Source organism: Ricinus communis, chromosome 10, assembly GCF_019578655.1.
Source record: "Ricinus communis isolate WT05 ecotype wild-type chromosome 10, ASM1957865v1, whole genome shotgun sequence".
In the NCBI taxonomy this organism is placed as follows: domain Eukaryota; kingdom Viridiplantae; phylum Streptophyta; class Magnoliopsida; order Malpighiales; family Euphorbiaceae; genus Ricinus; species Ricinus communis.
The window spans coordinates 7,423,977-7,441,170 of NC_063265.1; the positions used below are offsets into that span (position 1 = coordinate 7,423,977).

The following is a 17,194-nucleotide window of genomic DNA, read 5'->3' on the forward strand; positions in this document are numbered from 1 at the left end:
TGAACAGGGGTAAAACTAAAATTGCTGTAACTCAAGTTATCTGATTGCAATTCACTTTGCAAATTGATAATTTATATGTTTCGGTACATAAAGAATTTTTTAAAGGGGAGGATCCCTGTTTGTGAGAGTCCTTGTTGCTTGCGTCACCAGATATGAACTGATTATTCTTCAGGAGCTTGTTGAGTATCTCTGCTAGAAGTTTATAATTCAATATGCCAGAATTTTATTGAAAATCATGTATAACTATAGTTGCATTATTTCTTCCACTCTCTGTCAACAAAAGTTGAGAATTACTTGTACATAAACTACATAGCACTTGAAAGCCTAGGTGCCTTTAAGCTATCCTCTGCATAACCGGCCATGCGTAATAACTAGATATCTTTCTTTACTGTTAAAACACTTTCGTGAAAGTCTCCTAAAATTGGCCACCTTCAAAAGTTTGTCCAAATTGCCAATTTGCTGGCGCAACATTGAAGCTGGTTATAGTCCTGCCATCACTGGTGGTAACTCTGAAAGAGAGGCTTTGGCCATTGAGGTACGAGTTGCTCTGCCAATTCTGCCCCCAGTTTCTTGACATGGTTTGCCACCCTGTTCTTGCCCCTTTGATGGCCACTGCCCCGATATCCCCTGCACCAGCCACGTTGCTTATCAACACCAGGTTGAAATAAGAATGACCATTGATGGTGAACCTCATACCCCCTTTCTTCACACACGGCACCCTGCCAAGACAACGCAAAGAATTTAGTTATCTCAATTCCAAGCAAAATGAAACGTGCACCCTTATATATGTAAGATGATGAAATTCAACCTGAAATGAATTACCTTCTGAAGAGGACAGGAACAATTCCAGCTCGATATTGAGCGATTTGCAAGAAAGCAGGCTCTGCTAAATCAAAATGCTGAAGTGGCGGATTGCACCAGCCACCATTGTCATTAGCCAGTGCAAAATTAGGAGGACAGAAGTTAGTAGCTGTAACAGTGATGGTACGAGAGAGGCACCACTGAGGGTCACTGTTGCAACGTATTTGAAAGCAGGCACCACAACTGTAACCATTGTTGAAAAGGGCAGTGCTTAAAGCTGCAGTGTTAGTTCCATATCCTTGGCTGTATAAGTTTCCATAACCACAAGCTCCCCCTACACCGAAAACATAGGTATAATAAAATTAAATAATACAAAGGTCAGTGTTATTAGAATAATTTCCAGGACCGCGAGGATAGCAGTTTATAACAATAAACGATCCCTTTTCTTGCTTACCCATTGTTCCAGAAGCATCACTGCCGCCGTAGAACGTAGCATGGGCTGCCTGCCAGCCCCGGTTGTCTCCATAAGTTCCATGAGAGCAAAAGCTAAACACAAGTAGGAAGCAGAGACAAGGCAAGATTTGCATATTCTTGCTATTTATGTTATAAAAAGAAGATATTGGAAATGGCTTGGTTATGTAGAAGAGTAATGAGCTAAGGATTGAAGGTGGCAAGAGAAGAGGTGATGGTGGTGGCTATTTATACAGAAGAAGAGATTCGTAAGTATGAAGTATGAAGATAACCAAAGTTAGCGGACATCACGTTAGAGCCGACCTAATTTGCTGATTTTGGGTCATTAAGGAATAAGCATTGCTTCATATGCACATGCAAATGCTACAAAGTTTGTCATCCATGGGCCCAACTCACCGCATGCATTTCTTTAATTTTTCTTCTTTGTTTCTTTTATTCCCGATGTTCATTATTTATGTCATTCTGTTCTGACCTCTTAATCAGTTATGTTTTATTTAATTAACATCGAAAATTAAAAATGCAACAAAATAGATTAGAACAGAAGCTCAAATGTCAACCTAGCTAACATATTTTATGCAAAATGTAGTTTTGGAACAATTGACTTCTGTTAGAACATTAATTATTGCTAATTAAGAAAGCAAAATTTGCTGGAATGATGCACCATCGTTTCTCCACCATCACTTCAATCAGTCATTACAAAGTAAGTAACTAAAGTATGTCAAATCACAAAATTCTTAATCGAAAACAAAAAATAGACAGGGGCCAGAACCTGTGACCTAATGCTATGCATGCTTTCTAATTTTTCAGTTAATAGAAGTTCAAATTGTGTACTTAGATAGATAATGTAATTGGTTTTGTTTGATTCCCTGGAGAGGCCATATTTTTGTGATAGTATTAACAGAGATCACGAGAGCCTGAAATGTTAGTATAATCGTATATGCTGGACGGTTGGCCACATGTGATGAGGATTAGTGTTGGTTTAGCTAACAAGTAACAATTGATTGGGTAGGCATTGACATGCTAGCCGACCATATTGGGAAATCTGCTAATATATGACTTTCTTTTCAATTGTGAATTGCATATTGACTAATTATTACAAGGGTTTTAGTTGATGGCACTACAAGGGTATATATCATATATGGCTTGAAGTAGCCAAGCAAACATGAAGCAGTAGTACCTATCCCTTCTAAATTGATTAATTATTTAGAATTAATAATTAATGTGTATATCATACATCTAAACTAGTTAAAAGAATTAAAAATATTTAAATATTTGCTTAGATCGATCTCTAACACAATTTTAATTTCAACTCTCATGTTCAAAATGTAAATTTAAAAAAAATACAATTTAATCGTAAAATATATAAATAGAGATATACTCTTTAGCTAAATTTATATATGGATGTCAATGTTTGGAGATTAACTATAAAGAATTTAAGGAAAATTCACGAATTCTCTTACATCGGGCAGCATATTTTTTGAGTTGATCAAAGATGTAATGAGAATTGGCCATCACCTTTAATAAAAAAATTAAATGAAAATAAAATGCGGGGATCATGAACATAGGCCTGAAACATTATTTGGCGACAGCAATTAGCAATAAGAGCAAAGATAGGTTTTGTTTCGTAATTGGCATCTGTTTCTAAACTGAAATTTAGAGGGATATTAGGAATTTGATTTTGTTGCCTAAAGAAAAAAAAAATAGAGGGACGAAGGGAGGTTAGGGAAAAAAGTGATTAATCGGATTTAAGAAATCCCGCCAATCTAATTTTGTCTTTTTAATTAAATTTATTTATTAAAAAATTAAATAATGTAGTTCACGCATTTTACTTAGTATTTGAGTCTCACGCGAGCATCCAAGCTAAAAAATGTGTGATTTTAGCTAAATTTACCAAGTAGCTGTGTAATAGAGCCAAAATTTGAAAATCTAAAAAATAATAAAATACTTTTAAAATAATAAAATAAAAAATCTAATTGATTTAGTCAATCATAATCAATAAAAACATGAATCAATCAAGATTTATTTCTAAAAAAACAAGATATGCGGATTGTTTTCTCTTTGGAGTTGACACACTCTTAAATAAAGCAACAAAGCTTGTCATGACTTGAATAAAGCCAAAAACAAGCTCAAATGGTCATGCACAGACAGTTTAGACAATGAATTATAAATGCTATAAGTATTAATTTTTCACAACTATTTAAGAACGATAAGCGTTGACAACTTCCTTTACATTATTCTTTTTTTCCTATCTCCACTATTTAAGAACATTATTATTATTATAATTGTTATTATTATTATTATTAAAATATTCTTAAACTCTTAGAATATTTTAATTTCAATACTCTAATCGTACTTTTTTTTCTTTTAGCTTTTACACTTAATTTTATTTTTCTATAGTTAGTCTTTGCTTCTTATTTTCTTAATGTATTAGATTTGGTTGTAAGTTGATGGATTTCATGTAATATTTTTGTGTCTTTTGTTATGTATTTAGTTGTCTAAAATCCTCTGTTATTATTTTTTAAAGCTTATATATGGAAGAAATTTTTTTTTATCATTTTCGTATATGAATGCAATAGTAGTTGTGATTAAATTAAAAAAAGTTAAATGAGATAATTCTATTTAAATCAAATAAAATATAATTAATTTTTACAAATGTTTAGTTATTTGTTTAAATCAAAAAATGAAGTATAACATATTCGGATATTTAAATTTTATTTTATAAAAATTATTTATCAAATAGACAAACAACTATATACATATTTAATAAATGGGAATGAGAAATTAAATGTAAAAAGCTAAGAAAACACAAGAGGGAGTTAAGGTATTAAAAATTATCGGGCAAGTGTGTTCTAATCTAGAGTTGACAAGTTTAGACTTTCAATTCTCTGAATTTAGGGTTTGTTCTCAAATGAGTGACTGCCGACGGCTTCTGGCACCGGCTGCTAATCCCATGTTGTTTTGTTTTGCTTTTTCAATTGTAAATATTTTAGTTTTATCAATAACTGTTCAGTATATTATTGGTTTGATTTTGTTCTTTTATTGCATGTATTATCTTTAATGACCGATATATTTTGGGTACAACGGTGGCCGCTCTTCTTGCTCGTCGATGTCCTTTAAGATTTTATCATCTGATGAAAATTAGTGTGAGAAATAAAGAGTTGTTGGTGTTACTGATGAGGATCAATGATCAAGGAAACTTATGCACCCTCGGCTTTTGTTCTTTGATCTTCCTTTTCAGAGCCAGAAGTGTTATGACAGGTGGATGGATTTGTTTTACCATCCAAGTTTTTGTTATGCCTTTCTGATTTTTATGCTTATCAAAAGAATTTCATTTTATTATATGAAAATGAACAGAGTTCTAGCCGTCCAGTTGGGTCCGGGTGCTTTTGTTAGGTCGAGTTGTTGAGTATTGGCTCCTTAATATGATGGTACAGAGGTTGAAGAATGAGGACCTTCTTGGAAACAAAAGATTACAGTAGGGACTATTTAGCTATTTTTCATACCTTGTAGGCCATAGGGCCGAATTTCCCATGGGCCGAATTTCATAGCTTATTTGGCCATTGTTCCTCGTATTTAAGTTGTCTTAGGCTCATTATTTGTACTCCAACCCTTTTTATACTGCTTCTGGGCTTTCATGCCTTTTAGTATCGGTAATATCCTTTCATCGTTAAAATAAGAGATAGCTAAAGGTATTAAAATTAAATTATCTTATGAATTAAAGAATATAATAATAATGCCAATTAAGCTTGTTTAGTTCAATAAATATATATTAATTTTAAAAATATGCAACATATCTGAATAATAAAAAGAGAACAGAAAAAATAATTTTAAAAAGAGTTTTTAGCATTTCTAACGGATGAGAATATGCCGAGTATTTTGAACCAAATTTAATGAAAAGAATAAGTTCACATAATGAAATTAATAAACATTTTGCTTATGCATAGCTACTCGTGAAATAAGGATTTTGATTACGATGGTTGCCTAATTTAGTTCCTAATCAATAAGGACACAGGGGAATCTAGACAGAGCGATGAAAACGCAACCTTCGTTCAATTCTCTTCATGTGCGTCTCAGTAAAAGATGTAACTCTGATGATCACCAATTTTACTAAGGAAAATATTTACTTAATTTGGATGTATTTCCTCATCGTTATATTACATTAATATATAATAATTTTAAATAATATAATATATATATATGTGTCAATTATTTAATATTAATATATATATATAATAATAATAATAATTTTTCTACTATAAAAAAAAAAAAGAGAAAAAAAAAAAAAAAGAACGGCTTATGCTGTCAAATTTATGTTCTTGTAAGGGGTAGAAAACTATCATTATCATTCAACAGATTTCTCTCCATCAAATTAAATCCACTTTTGGAAGCCATATTATATCCTTAGAGTTCCAACCAGAACTTAACAATACTGTTCTCCAATTAAAGCCATTCCCCTCTTTCTTTTCTGATTATATCTAACATATTAAAATAATTAAAGTTTACTTATATTTTGCCTTTTCTTTTCCAAGGTGAACCTTCTCTGTGTTCGTTTCATACCTATCCTTTCAGTTCTATTATTTTCTTTTCCCTCTTTTCCATCATTCAATCTTTTCTTTTTTCCCTTCCCAATCATTCTATCTATATTTCTTTTCACTGACCAATCAAATGCTTCTAAAGTTTGGATCATATAGAGACAGAATTGCAGCGAAAATAGACTATATACTTGTGATTTTTTATTTAGATATGGATTAACTTCATTTAGTTCTTTTTCATATAATTAGAACCCTTGCATGGAAGTACTAATTCATATATGAGAAACAAAATTTTAACTTTAATTTAATTTATGTTCAGTGCTATTTTAGTTTCTTAAAACAAATTGTATTGATCAAGATTATAATAAATACAGATACAACATAAAATAACACCATTTCAATAAATTCTAAAATAAAATTCTTTAAAAGAGTTGTTCGTAAATAATAAAGTAAATTAAAATTTAACATTAGAAGAATTATACCATTTGGATTGCATAAAAGATTGACTAAATTGAATTAAACATTAAAAAATTCTACACTTTGAATTATCAATATTAAGTGTCACTATTTTGTAATTTCCGTTAAACAATCTAACACTACTTACATACTAAATAAATAAATGCACATACATTTACCTGTGTCACTAGTTTAATCATATTAAATAGACATTTTTCTTCTATCAAATGAGCATGGTTAAATATGTTACAACTACACCCTTGATTCTCAGACAAGACATTATTGCAGACATATAGACATAGTACATAATCAGATACCAGAGTTCCTCATTAGTGAATTTGGGCACAACTACTAACTATTAACTAACCATCTCTCCGTTGGGCACAAATGCACATACTTTCCCCTTCTTCTTCTTGCTCTATATAAACACCTTTCCATATGCAACTTCCATACTCACTCAAACATAAACCTACTGCCCGAGAAAAGCAAAGAAAATAAGAGAAAACTATATATCTTAAAGCTTGGGCAACAAAGCCTTACATCATGGCTACTATTACTGTTGAGTTCATTAGTTGTCTTGTGTTATGCGTGGTCGTTGCTATGCCTATGACCACCCAAGCCATAACATGTGATCAAGTCGTTGGCGGCCTGACCCCCTGCATTGGCTACCTAATGAGCGGAGGAGAAGTATCAGCAGCATGCTGCAATGGGGTTAGGGGTCTCAATAGCGCTGCTAAAACTACGGCTGACCGCCAACAGATTTGCCAGTGCTTCAAATCTCTAGGTGCCGGAGGTATGACTAATGGTTATGCGTCCAGTCTTCCTGGAAAATGTAACGTTAACGTTACTTTCAAGATCGGCCCGTCCACTGACTGCAATAGGTATACATATTTATATCTAACTAGCTACCTAGCTAGCTATATATACTCTCGAGCTTCTTTCTTGATCTATATTTTCCTTTTGAAATCTTTTTAGCTATACTTTTTTAAATCCTTTTAACTAATTATAGTCTTTCTTGTGCTGCAGCATTAAGTGAGGTGAAGTGAATATATATAATAAAGGGTACTTATGTAGCGTGAAAAGAATAAGAAGGATGGCATCGATCTCCATTGCAGCGAGTCTCCTTCCTGTAGTTGGTTTTTTCTTTTTCTTTTCTTAAATAAAATGCGAAAGATCTCTTAGGACGGTGCACCTGAATATCCCTGCTAGCTAGGCAGGCACGAACTCTCCTGTACTTGGTTAATTTCTATAGTTTCTACTACTCCTTGTCCTTGTATGCCACTTATCTATATAAGTTGATAATTACAAGAGATCTTCTGTAAGCTAATTATGCTCCGTGTTTGGACTTGCTTGAAAAAAAAAAAAAAATAATTAGGTGTGGCTTAGACACCACCTTAAGTTTGATTTGAAAAATGAAAACATCTAATTTTGATCTCAAAAAGAGAAAAAAGAAAAGAAAAGGCAGTATATTACAAAGAGAGAGCACTTTTCTTGTATGCATGGAACTTAACAGTACTGCATGAAACGAATTCCAGCTCTACGCACAAACAATGACAATCGTTGTGGAAAAGAAATATATAATGTATTAGAATAACTCTAGTATTTTTATATTTGGATAATAGAAAATGATATGTTCATAACTGGGAGAGCGTAATATCTAGAGCAGAAAAAAAAAATTAAAATATTTACCAAGTGCCCCTGCAAGTTTAGTTTCCTAGACCCTTTACTTTTTGGGAAAAATAAAAAAATTCTTAGGTGTATATCTTAACTTGACTAAGGTCACATTTATGTTAATTTTGGGATCAATAATAACTATTTTTAATTGTTTCACAACCACATGAAAAGATGAGTAAGAAAATGCATAAAAGTATTTTTCAATCTTTTATGTTTAAATTCATGTGGTGATATATGTCTAATATTTTTTATATATACAGAACAGTATATATGTTTTTATTGATTTTTTATATTTTTTAATAATTTTGTGGTCTTGAATTGTTTGATATATGTTTTTTTTTTTTTTTGGAAACATGTGTTTGGAATATGTTTCCTAATTGATAACATTATTTTTTATACAAAATTAGTTACTGAAATTGGCATTTAAGAACTATATTTTAACACTTATTTTGCATAAAAGAAAAAATATGTATTCATATATTTAACCTAAGTGTTTATATATTTGTACATTATTTTATGTCCACTCCATTTAATATAATGCAAAAATAATAATAAAATTGACAAAGACAACGTGCACAATGCTCATGCCCTCTCCATTTGATTAAGAAAATATCAGTAACAGTTTATTTATACTGTTCTTAATTAATTTGATCCCTAATCACTACCTGATCCCTATAATTAGACATCATTATTTTAATACTAATAATTATTTGAGAGTAACATAACCACATACCCGATTCTACAATTGTCCCTTTCCCTAACTAAAATATTTATAATAATCAAATAAATAGATTTACATTTTTAATTTGAATCATCTCCAAAACTATGAATCTCTTTAATTGTAATCAATTAATAATAAAAATGATAATAAAGAAAAGCTCGTATATAAAGATGTCAATATTGGAATGTTAATGTGTTTTTTTTTTCTTTTTCTTCTCGGTTAATGAATGCTAGTGTGCTACTTCTGGATTATTTTGTTTCATTTCTTCTTCTTATCATTCCTTTTCTCAAACAAATTTGTTTTTTTTTTTCTTAAGATTTATCGAATTAACTTTCGATCATCAGTGCAAAATAAGTAGCAGTTATAACTTTTGGATTTTAAAATATAAATGAATACAAGCAAAAGCGGAGTTATATGTGTGGCTAAATGCTCTGTCGGGAGCAACATAACCACACTTTTATTCCGCGCTGGAGTGTCTTTTTCATTACTAATTTGCCACACTCTCTAACTTGGCCTTATTTCTCGACACTAAAAAGTGTGGCCATGTTTATTTCATGCTACTAACTTAACCATCTATAATATTATGGGCAAGTGAGTAATATGAGAGCTATAGTATTAATTTCAATTTTAGGAATTTTTATCATTTGACTATACACTCCCACAAATCCATTTTCTTTAATTCAATCTATGCATTAAAATTGCTGCAAATTCCAAAAGATAAATAAATTTTAACAATATCAATATAATAGGTCTTGTATACAGTATAGCACAAAACAACCATCCAAAATTACAAATCTGATAATACCACATTTACAACATTAGCAATACTTGATATTTGTGAGGTCCGCCATTTGTGATGGAAGTTGCATAGGATCAATCCTGGATTTCATCAACTCCTGACCCTTATTTAAATTATTAGATGATGATACCAAATCCAGTAAATCAAGCATTTCATCATCAGAAATAACTTCAATCTGCAAGTTAATATAACAAACTTTAACATTTCAACGAAAAGAGATGTGTATTTAAAACATTTTAGAAAGAAAATAAGTATTGATAAGCTCCAGTATTTTCATCTCTATCCAAATTTAACTCAGGTTTAGATTTTTAGAAATCACACTTCATTAATAAAAGAGGAATGTGAGAAGTTCAAATATTTCAACAATCAAACAAAGCAGTTCTCTAATATATATATAAACATTATTCACACTATAAAACCCTAAAATCCTAAGCATGTCATAAGCTAAACAGGTATTCAAGTAGTTAAAAAGTGAAAACACACAAGGGCGAGTTTGCTGTAGTGGATCTTCAAGGAATACATTCCTGAAATCAAAAGTTTTCATTGACACAATCTTTTGGACAGAATTATTGCTACCGCAGTTAAATTTCTACCGCAGTTAATTTTCTACCGCAGTTAAAGATCAAATCCTCATATATTAGTAGGCCGGTCAAATTAACTGCGGTAGAAATTTAAAAAGAATCTAAATTTTAGCCAAGCTTATCCTATATGTGGTGAAAGAACTGTGGCCAAAGGGCGAGTTTGCTGTAGTGGATCTTCAAGGAATACATTCCTGAAATCAAAAGTTTTCATTGACACAATCTTTTGGACAGAATTATTGCTCTAGATATAGGTATTGGCACAACCTGGAAGCTATTTCATTCAGATTGAAGCTTTTATTGTATTTATACTGGATAGAGTTGTTGTGTTCTAGGCATCAAATTCTTGTTTTTGCTTTAGATCAGCTAATAGAAAGGCAGGCTGGATAGCAAATATTATTCTTAGAGATCTTATCTCTGTCTTTTCAGTTGCTACCCCTCCTTAGTCTTTATATGCTCTTATGAAGGATGATCTTCTAAAGAATCTTTACTCAGATTAAGAATAAACTAAAATAGGACCAAATCTTCTTCGCCAGCCAAAGTTCAATACTTATGAGTGGAACATAGACAGAAAATCTGAATACAAAGATAAGAGTATTGTCGGGCTCCTAATAACTGAATTTTCAAGACAAGTGTGGGATTATTTATATGGCTCGATTAGATATGTATCAATGAGAAATTTTTAATCTTTTTTAAGTCATTATACAAGGGCAATATCGTATTTTTATGCAAATAGTAAAATATTTTGCTTAATATTTCCTTTGTTGGAAATATAGAGTTTATAATACGAATTTCATATTTAAAATTTGAATTTTAATGTCTTTCTTTGTTAATTTGATTACATTTCCAAGACCTTTTAATTGTAATGAAAATTGATTATATTTTATTTATTATACTCTAAAATGATAATTATAAAAATTTAATAGTAAACTATCAACTTTTAATAGTATCTAATAAAGTCCAAACATTAAAATATAAATAATCAAATAATATATTTAAATAAATAAATATTAATAAAATCATGTCCTATAATAAATATAAAATATATAAATTGTCAAAAAATATATTATAAGTACTAAATTAAAAAAAAAATTATTTTTATTTCAAATACAAGTTCTAATAATTTTAAACACAAGTTAGTTCAATTTTTGGTGCTAAAAGTCGATATTATTCTTTAATAATTTTTGACAAATACATATATATAAAATCGGTGAACCGGATTTCAGACAAAACCGTTTCAACCACAAATTCAATTTTTTAACAGAATCATATCAAACTGACTACTAATTTCTGGTTAAACCGGCCGGTTCAATCCGACTTTTAAAACATTGCTTATACAATAATAAATTATTAAAAAAATAATAAATAAAGGTAAATCTTTTATTTTTTGGTGTTTGGCTTTTGTTATACTTAGTTGTTTGGCTTTGAATGTAAGATAGCCTCATGAACAATTTTTATCATTAGTCAATCTTGAAAATATATACTAGCATTTGGTCGGACCGGTTTGAACCGATCTAACCAACCGTTCGACCAGTTAAACTGATCGAACCAATAAATAACACTTAGATCGGTTCACTCTTTGGTCTAGTTTTTAAAACAATGTGTCTAAGACTTATAATGAAGAAATTTAAGTTTGTTGTTCATCCTTTTTCATGCTTTTATATTAATATATAAGTTAAAATAATTGATTAACATAGAATTTTCTGCAAAAGAAAATATATTTTACCCCTTTGGTTGATTATTGAAATATAAGAGAAGTCGTTCAATCTTGTATCAAGACTCGCAAATTTTTGAATCTTTTGATATATTTGATTAATTAGATGTAATAGTGTGCCTTTTGCATTGTCGATCATTTTCTTAAGAAAAAATTTATCAATTAAATTAGAATTGGTGTACAATAAGTCTTGATATAGATCATGTGGTAATAGTACTATTGACATATAAGTTAATAACTTATAAGATTTAATTAAATAATTCAAAGTAAGTGTAATTAATTTAAGTTCTATTTAATCTAAATTTGTCAATTAATAGTAAAATAACTCAAAGTTAATGTGGACGATGTTGCAGCCCTATTGAGTTTAATTTTATTCAAAGTTCAATTAATTAAAAGTAAGTCTTAGATGATACATATTAGCACTATTTATATAATTTCAATTAAATTAAAATAAGTCGAGTAAATTATCAAGACTTAATATTTATGAAAGTAGTTCTGTTCCAAAAAGAAAAAATGAACCGATCAAAATCTATGATTAAATTATTATAGAACATGATCAAGAAAGTCTTTAAAAGTATACTACTTGAAGAAAAAATTGATAAATTGATCAAAACCTAAGAGTAAATTATCATATAACAAGAATTAACATTTATGAAAATAGTTTAACAATTCCATAAATATGAAGAATTAATTAAAACCTAAGAATATATTAATATAGAATATAATCTATCATTTTTGAAACTAGGCCAATTGCATAAGAGTATTGAATTGATCGAAACTTAAGAGCAAATTATCATATAACATGAACTGACACTTTTAAAAGTAGGTCAATTAAATAAAAAAAATAATGAATTGATTAAGATCTAAGATTAGATTTGTATAGGACATGATATAACTCTTTGAAAATAGGTCAATTAAATAATAAACGATGAATTATCAAAACTTAAAAGTAAAATTTTTATAGAACAATGATCTACAACTTTTGAAAATAAATCAATTCAAAAAAAAAGTGATGAAACTACGAGTAAGTTATAGTAAGACGTGATATAGCATTTTCAAAACTAGTTTTATTGAATCAAAATTCAATTAATTAAGACAATCACATATAATCTACTATAATCAATCCAAAAAGATTAAATTTGCCTTGCATAATTTGATGGTTCTTAATTTTCTTAATATATCAAATATCAATTGGATAACTCAAAAAAAAATTTCTAATCAATATAAATTCATTGTACATCACTAGTGGAAAGAAATTTAAAAACACCCATGTATAACATTTGATTTATACTATAGGTTATCATTTCATTCGTAATAAATTTCATAATTCATGATCTAGGCACCATGTATATATTTTATTATATAAAACTTGATTAAGAATTTTACTAAATGATTAGAGCTGGTTCCTATTTTATTGAACTTGCATTATTAGTAACAATAGTAAAAATGTGTTGGTGGCTGAAATTTCTCGTTTAATGTGACAACTAAATATTCTGCTTCATTCAAAAAGAAATTAATTAGTGAAGAAAGTATAAGTTTCTATTTACTTATATTTTAGAACCAATATATGAGAAGGGCATAAATATCTTTTAACTTACAAATAACACCATTAATTACTCTATTAATTGATTTGATCTTAACAAATTGAGCCACAAGCGTGGCTTAACCTCATCTGGGCTATATGCTAACTCAAGGATAAATAATGGCTATGTTCAGGCCAAAAGCGGGGTCAAAAAAAAGATTAAGTGAGAGATTATTTCAGATCTATAAATGGATGTCATCATTTTCCTCAAAACTTGAAGAGTTAGAAATCAATAAGAGATCAGATTTGTTTTCTAAATTTTTCTTTTTATCGTCCTTTATTCATTTGTTTATTTATTTACTTAAATGATTTTATCTTTTTAATAGAATGAACTAATAATTTTTATATTGATTCAATTCCTATTTTTATAACTGATGAATTATAATCACGTAAAAGAAATTTAACTAAAAAATTCATTAGAAACTAAAATTTAAAATTAATATCAAAATATATTATTAAAATTAAAAAGATTAAAAATTATACTAAGCATCTGTTATTTGAAATAGTTGAAGTTTATATTCTTTAAGATAAATAAGAAGAGAGTAATAATCAGAAGGCTGGTGCTACCGAATTTATGGTTCTGTACGCCGAAGGGAGAAACGACAAATGTAGCCAAATACACAGAAAAAGAAGTTGCTGCATTTAAAAACTAGAAGTTATTGGGTTTTTTCTGGCATTGTGAATGCAGTCAGGTTTATAGCTGGAGCCCAATTAATAAGAGTAACTGTGTCAATGCAATTTCCAATCAATCATCGGGAGTAGGACACTGTCATTATCATTCAACCGGAGCTCTCACCCTCACCTTAAATGCTTTTTTTTTTCAAGCCATCTTATGCCCTTACTCCACAACAATATTGATTTCCAATTAAAGTCACTCTCTCTTCTTCGATTTTATTTTTCTTTCTCTTTTCCCAATAGATTATGTATTACTGCATGTTAATATCATCTTTCAACTATAATATCTTTTAGAAAATACTTCTGACTTGGAGACGGTACAAATGCATGTATGACTGCATTCATGCGGCATCGTTTATCTATTGATTAGATATTAGAATATAAAAATTGTCATAATGTCAAGAATAATCTCTTAGCTTGATTTAAGTCCATAGTTTTTATTTTTGATATTCATAAATTTTGCATTTCATATGCTTTTCGTTCTTTTTTTTTCTTTTTCCAATAGACCACTCATTGTTATATGGAGTTACGCTGAGATGAAAAAGAGATAAGTAGATGGACATAATTAAGCATATAAAGATAGATTTAATTTAAGACATAATTAATAGGACCCAATAAGGACGAGACAGTAAAGAGTAAGAACAGGTAAAACTACAAACGACACTAAGGACAAGAAGGAAAGACTCGCTAAAGTGGAGACTACTCCATCTTATCATCTGGAGTGCCAATAGCTACAAGCACTCTTTTTATTCTTCTCATTCTTCACGCTACCCTACCTCTATCTCTTTCTCACTTGATGCTGCAATGGAGGAACAACATAATATCATTAAATCTTTGTTTTGAAGATTAGGAACAAAATTTAGAATGAGATTTCGCTCAGTGCTTCGGACATTGCCTCCAAAGTTGTGAGTTTGCAAGTTGAAAGCCTGTACATGCAATATACACAGAGAAAAAGGAAAAGAGCATGTAAGGATATATTTACCTTTGGCAGTTGGTGGAGAGGCTGATCTTGTAAGGAATGTTAACATTGCAATTGCCAGGGAGAGATTCAGCCAACTTAGGCTGGAGCCCAGGAATGCCATTGGCAGCACTTTTCAAGCACTGGCACGCTGTTTGACGGTCAGCTGTGGTTTTAGCAGCGCTGTTGATGCCCCTCACTCCATTGCAGCATGCAGCTGATGGCGCCGTTCCTCCTGCACCCTTTAGGTAGTTTAGGCATGGACCCAGGCTGCTTGCCACTTGACCACATGTTATGGCCTGGGTAGTCATTGGTGCAACCACCATGCAAAGAAGAAGAAGGCTAACCAACTTGAGACCTGCCATTACGATGACTAAGTTAAGCTCAAAGAAAATAGGCTTCTTGTTTTTGCTACAAGGAAAGGAGATGTATCAAAGTTTGAGTGATTTTGAAGAGCTGGAGGATTGGTGTTTATATAGAAGAAAAAGGGACTGTATGAACGGAACGTGGCAAGGTGGACAGAGAAAAAAAGAGTGGGTTTTTGGTGGGTGTTGGCCCCCCAATTTAATGCATGGCGCGCTTGCGGTTCTAGTTACCATTATGGGCTAAACTTAACCCCTTTTTTGTTTTCCTTCTTTGCCACGTAGAAGTACCATGTTTTTTAATACATTGTTTGTGATGAGTTGATATATATATATTACAATTAATTGATATATATTTTATTATTTAATAATAATTTATTAATTTAATATAAAGTGAGTATATACATTAAATTAAATAAAATTTTTCTGTTCAAATAGTTGGCTGGAAACAGTAATTCCTCCATTCTATGTAAGTTGTAATTTTTCAATAATTTATTTAAATTAAAAAATATTTAATAGAATTAATTATATGAAAATAAAATAAAAATAATAATTAAATATACATTTGACATATAAAAATACTAAATAATTAAAAAGAAATTATTTAAAGAAAAGGCTAACTTAATTATCTTCTACTAACAGTTGAATATCCCTGTTTCTATTTCTGTATTTATTTATTCTTTCGTTTTCTTAGGGAAAAAGAAAAGAAAAAATAAATTAAAAACTTGGAATATAATTGGCAATCTTGCATTATTTGTAACTTTGCTAAGAAATATGTCTGTAATTATTACACGGATATTATGGAGCAATTGGTATTATATTTATATATCAACATTTCATTTAATTTTCCTCGTCATTTCTGATGCATGTGATGTGATGACTAACAGCCTAAAATAAGTCTTATAATTTAGCCGAAAACCATTTTTTTGATAGACATAGCTGAAGGGTTCGTTCCAGTCACGAACCCTAACTAATGGTTCTAGTTTATGAATGGATTCAAAATTGAAATTTACTTTACTGTTGAATCTGAATTGGTTGTCCAGGCCAATTTAATTCTATATATTTCATTTCATTAACAAGTACATTTTTTTAATCATTGATAATTAGTAATTCTGTATATCTATTAGCAATTAATATTAGATTTCTAGCTTCCAAAAAAATTTATTGTAATTGTAATAAATATTATAAAAATATAAATTAAATAATTAATAATTTCAACATATTTAAAAAATTAAAATATTTAAATGCTTCTGAAAATTTAAATTCAAATTATATATGGTACAAAATATGATCAAACTTAATGAATCATAATCGTAACTCCGCGATAAGACGGGGCAAAGTGTTCTTTAGAATGACTAGGCGTAATGTCTTAACTGATATATTATACGGTCAACTCTCTTAATATTTATAAATTAATAATTTTAATAAATATTAAATTAATAATAAATCAGTTTCATTCCTCATTAGATAATTAATAATTATATTATTCAATAAATAATAAATCTAATTATTAATTATTAATTATTACAGAATATGGTTAGAAAAAATGCTAATCTTTTTATTGAAATAAATAATTTTATAAATTTATTTTTAGATTTAATATTTATATGTTCGATTGAAATAAAAATTTATTTAAAATTCAAAAGCATTATAATTAGTAAAATAATTATTTAAAAAAAATAGATAAAATCCCTAAATCGATTTCATATTAGTAAGATAATATGTTTAATAAGATTAATTTTTTTATTTTTATCTCATATATTTTGTCTTTTTAGTTTTTTTTTCTTATTGTGAATCATTTTAAATATATACAATATTAATTTCATTTCAAATATATTATTTAACACATAAATAGTGAATTTATTTATAAA

General features: G+C 29.4%; 3 protein-coding genes across 3 annotated transcripts; 1 reads left to right on the top strand and 2 right to left on the bottom strand.

Moving 5' to 3' along the window:
- Positions 1-199: 199 nt before the first annotated feature.
- Positions 200-1,489, bottom strand: LOC8281235 (expansin-A8). The gene is made up of 3 exons (XM_002532821.4): positions 1,256-1,489; positions 823-1,135; positions 200-719 (listed from the first exon to the last, which is right to left on the bottom strand). Exons 1-3 carry the CDS (start codon positions 1,386-1,388, stop codon positions 416-418), a joined length of 750 nt encoding a protein of 249 aa, XP_002532867.2. The 5' UTR covers positions 1,389-1,489; the 3' UTR covers positions 200-415.
- Positions 1,490-6,699: 5,210 nt separating this feature from the next.
- LOC8281236 (non-specific lipid-transfer protein 1) lies at positions 6,700-7,587 on the top strand. The gene is made up of 2 exons (XM_002532822.4): positions 6,700-7,141; positions 7,287-7,587. The coding sequence occupies exons 1-2, from the start codon at positions 6,804-6,806 to the stop codon at positions 7,294-7,296; spliced, it is 348 nt and encodes a 115-aa protein (XP_002532868.1). The 5' UTR covers positions 6,700-6,803; the 3' UTR covers positions 7,297-7,587.
- A 6,981-nt stretch (positions 7,588-14,568) lies between these two features.
- On the bottom strand, positions 14,569-15,418 carry LOC8281237 (non-specific lipid-transfer protein 1). Its single transcript, XM_002532823.4, has 2 exons — positions 14,986-15,418; positions 14,569-14,802 (listed from the first exon to the last, which is right to left on the bottom strand). The coding sequence occupies exons 1-2, from the start codon at positions 15,324-15,326 to the stop codon at positions 14,793-14,795; spliced, it is 351 nt and encodes a 116-aa protein (XP_002532869.1). The 5' UTR covers positions 15,327-15,418; the 3' UTR covers positions 14,569-14,792.
- Positions 15,419-17,194: the final 1,776 nt, after the last annotated feature.

Bases quoted from the DNA above. Each gene is read 5' to 3' on its own strand.
- LOC8281235 (XM_002532821.4), bottom strand. From the start codon at position 1,388: ATGCAAATCTTGCCTTGTCTCTGCTTCCTACTTGTGTTTAGCTTTTGC. The intron at 1,136-1,255 runs GTAAGCAAGAAA...TTTTCGGTGTAG, and splicing joins TGATGCTTCTGGAACAATGG to GGGGAGCTTGTGGTTATGGA. The intron at 720-822 runs GTAATTCATTTC...TTGTCTTGGCAG, and splicing joins GTTCCTGTCCTCTTCAGAAG to GGTGCCGTGTGTGAAGAAAG.
- LOC8281236 (XM_002532822.4), top strand. From the start codon at position 6,804: ATGGCTACTATTACTGTTGAGTTCATTAGTTGTCTTGTGTTATGCGTG.
- LOC8281237 (XM_002532823.4), bottom strand. From the start codon at position 15,326: ATGGCAGGTCTCAAGTTGGTTAGCCTTCTTCTTCTTTGCATGGTGGTT.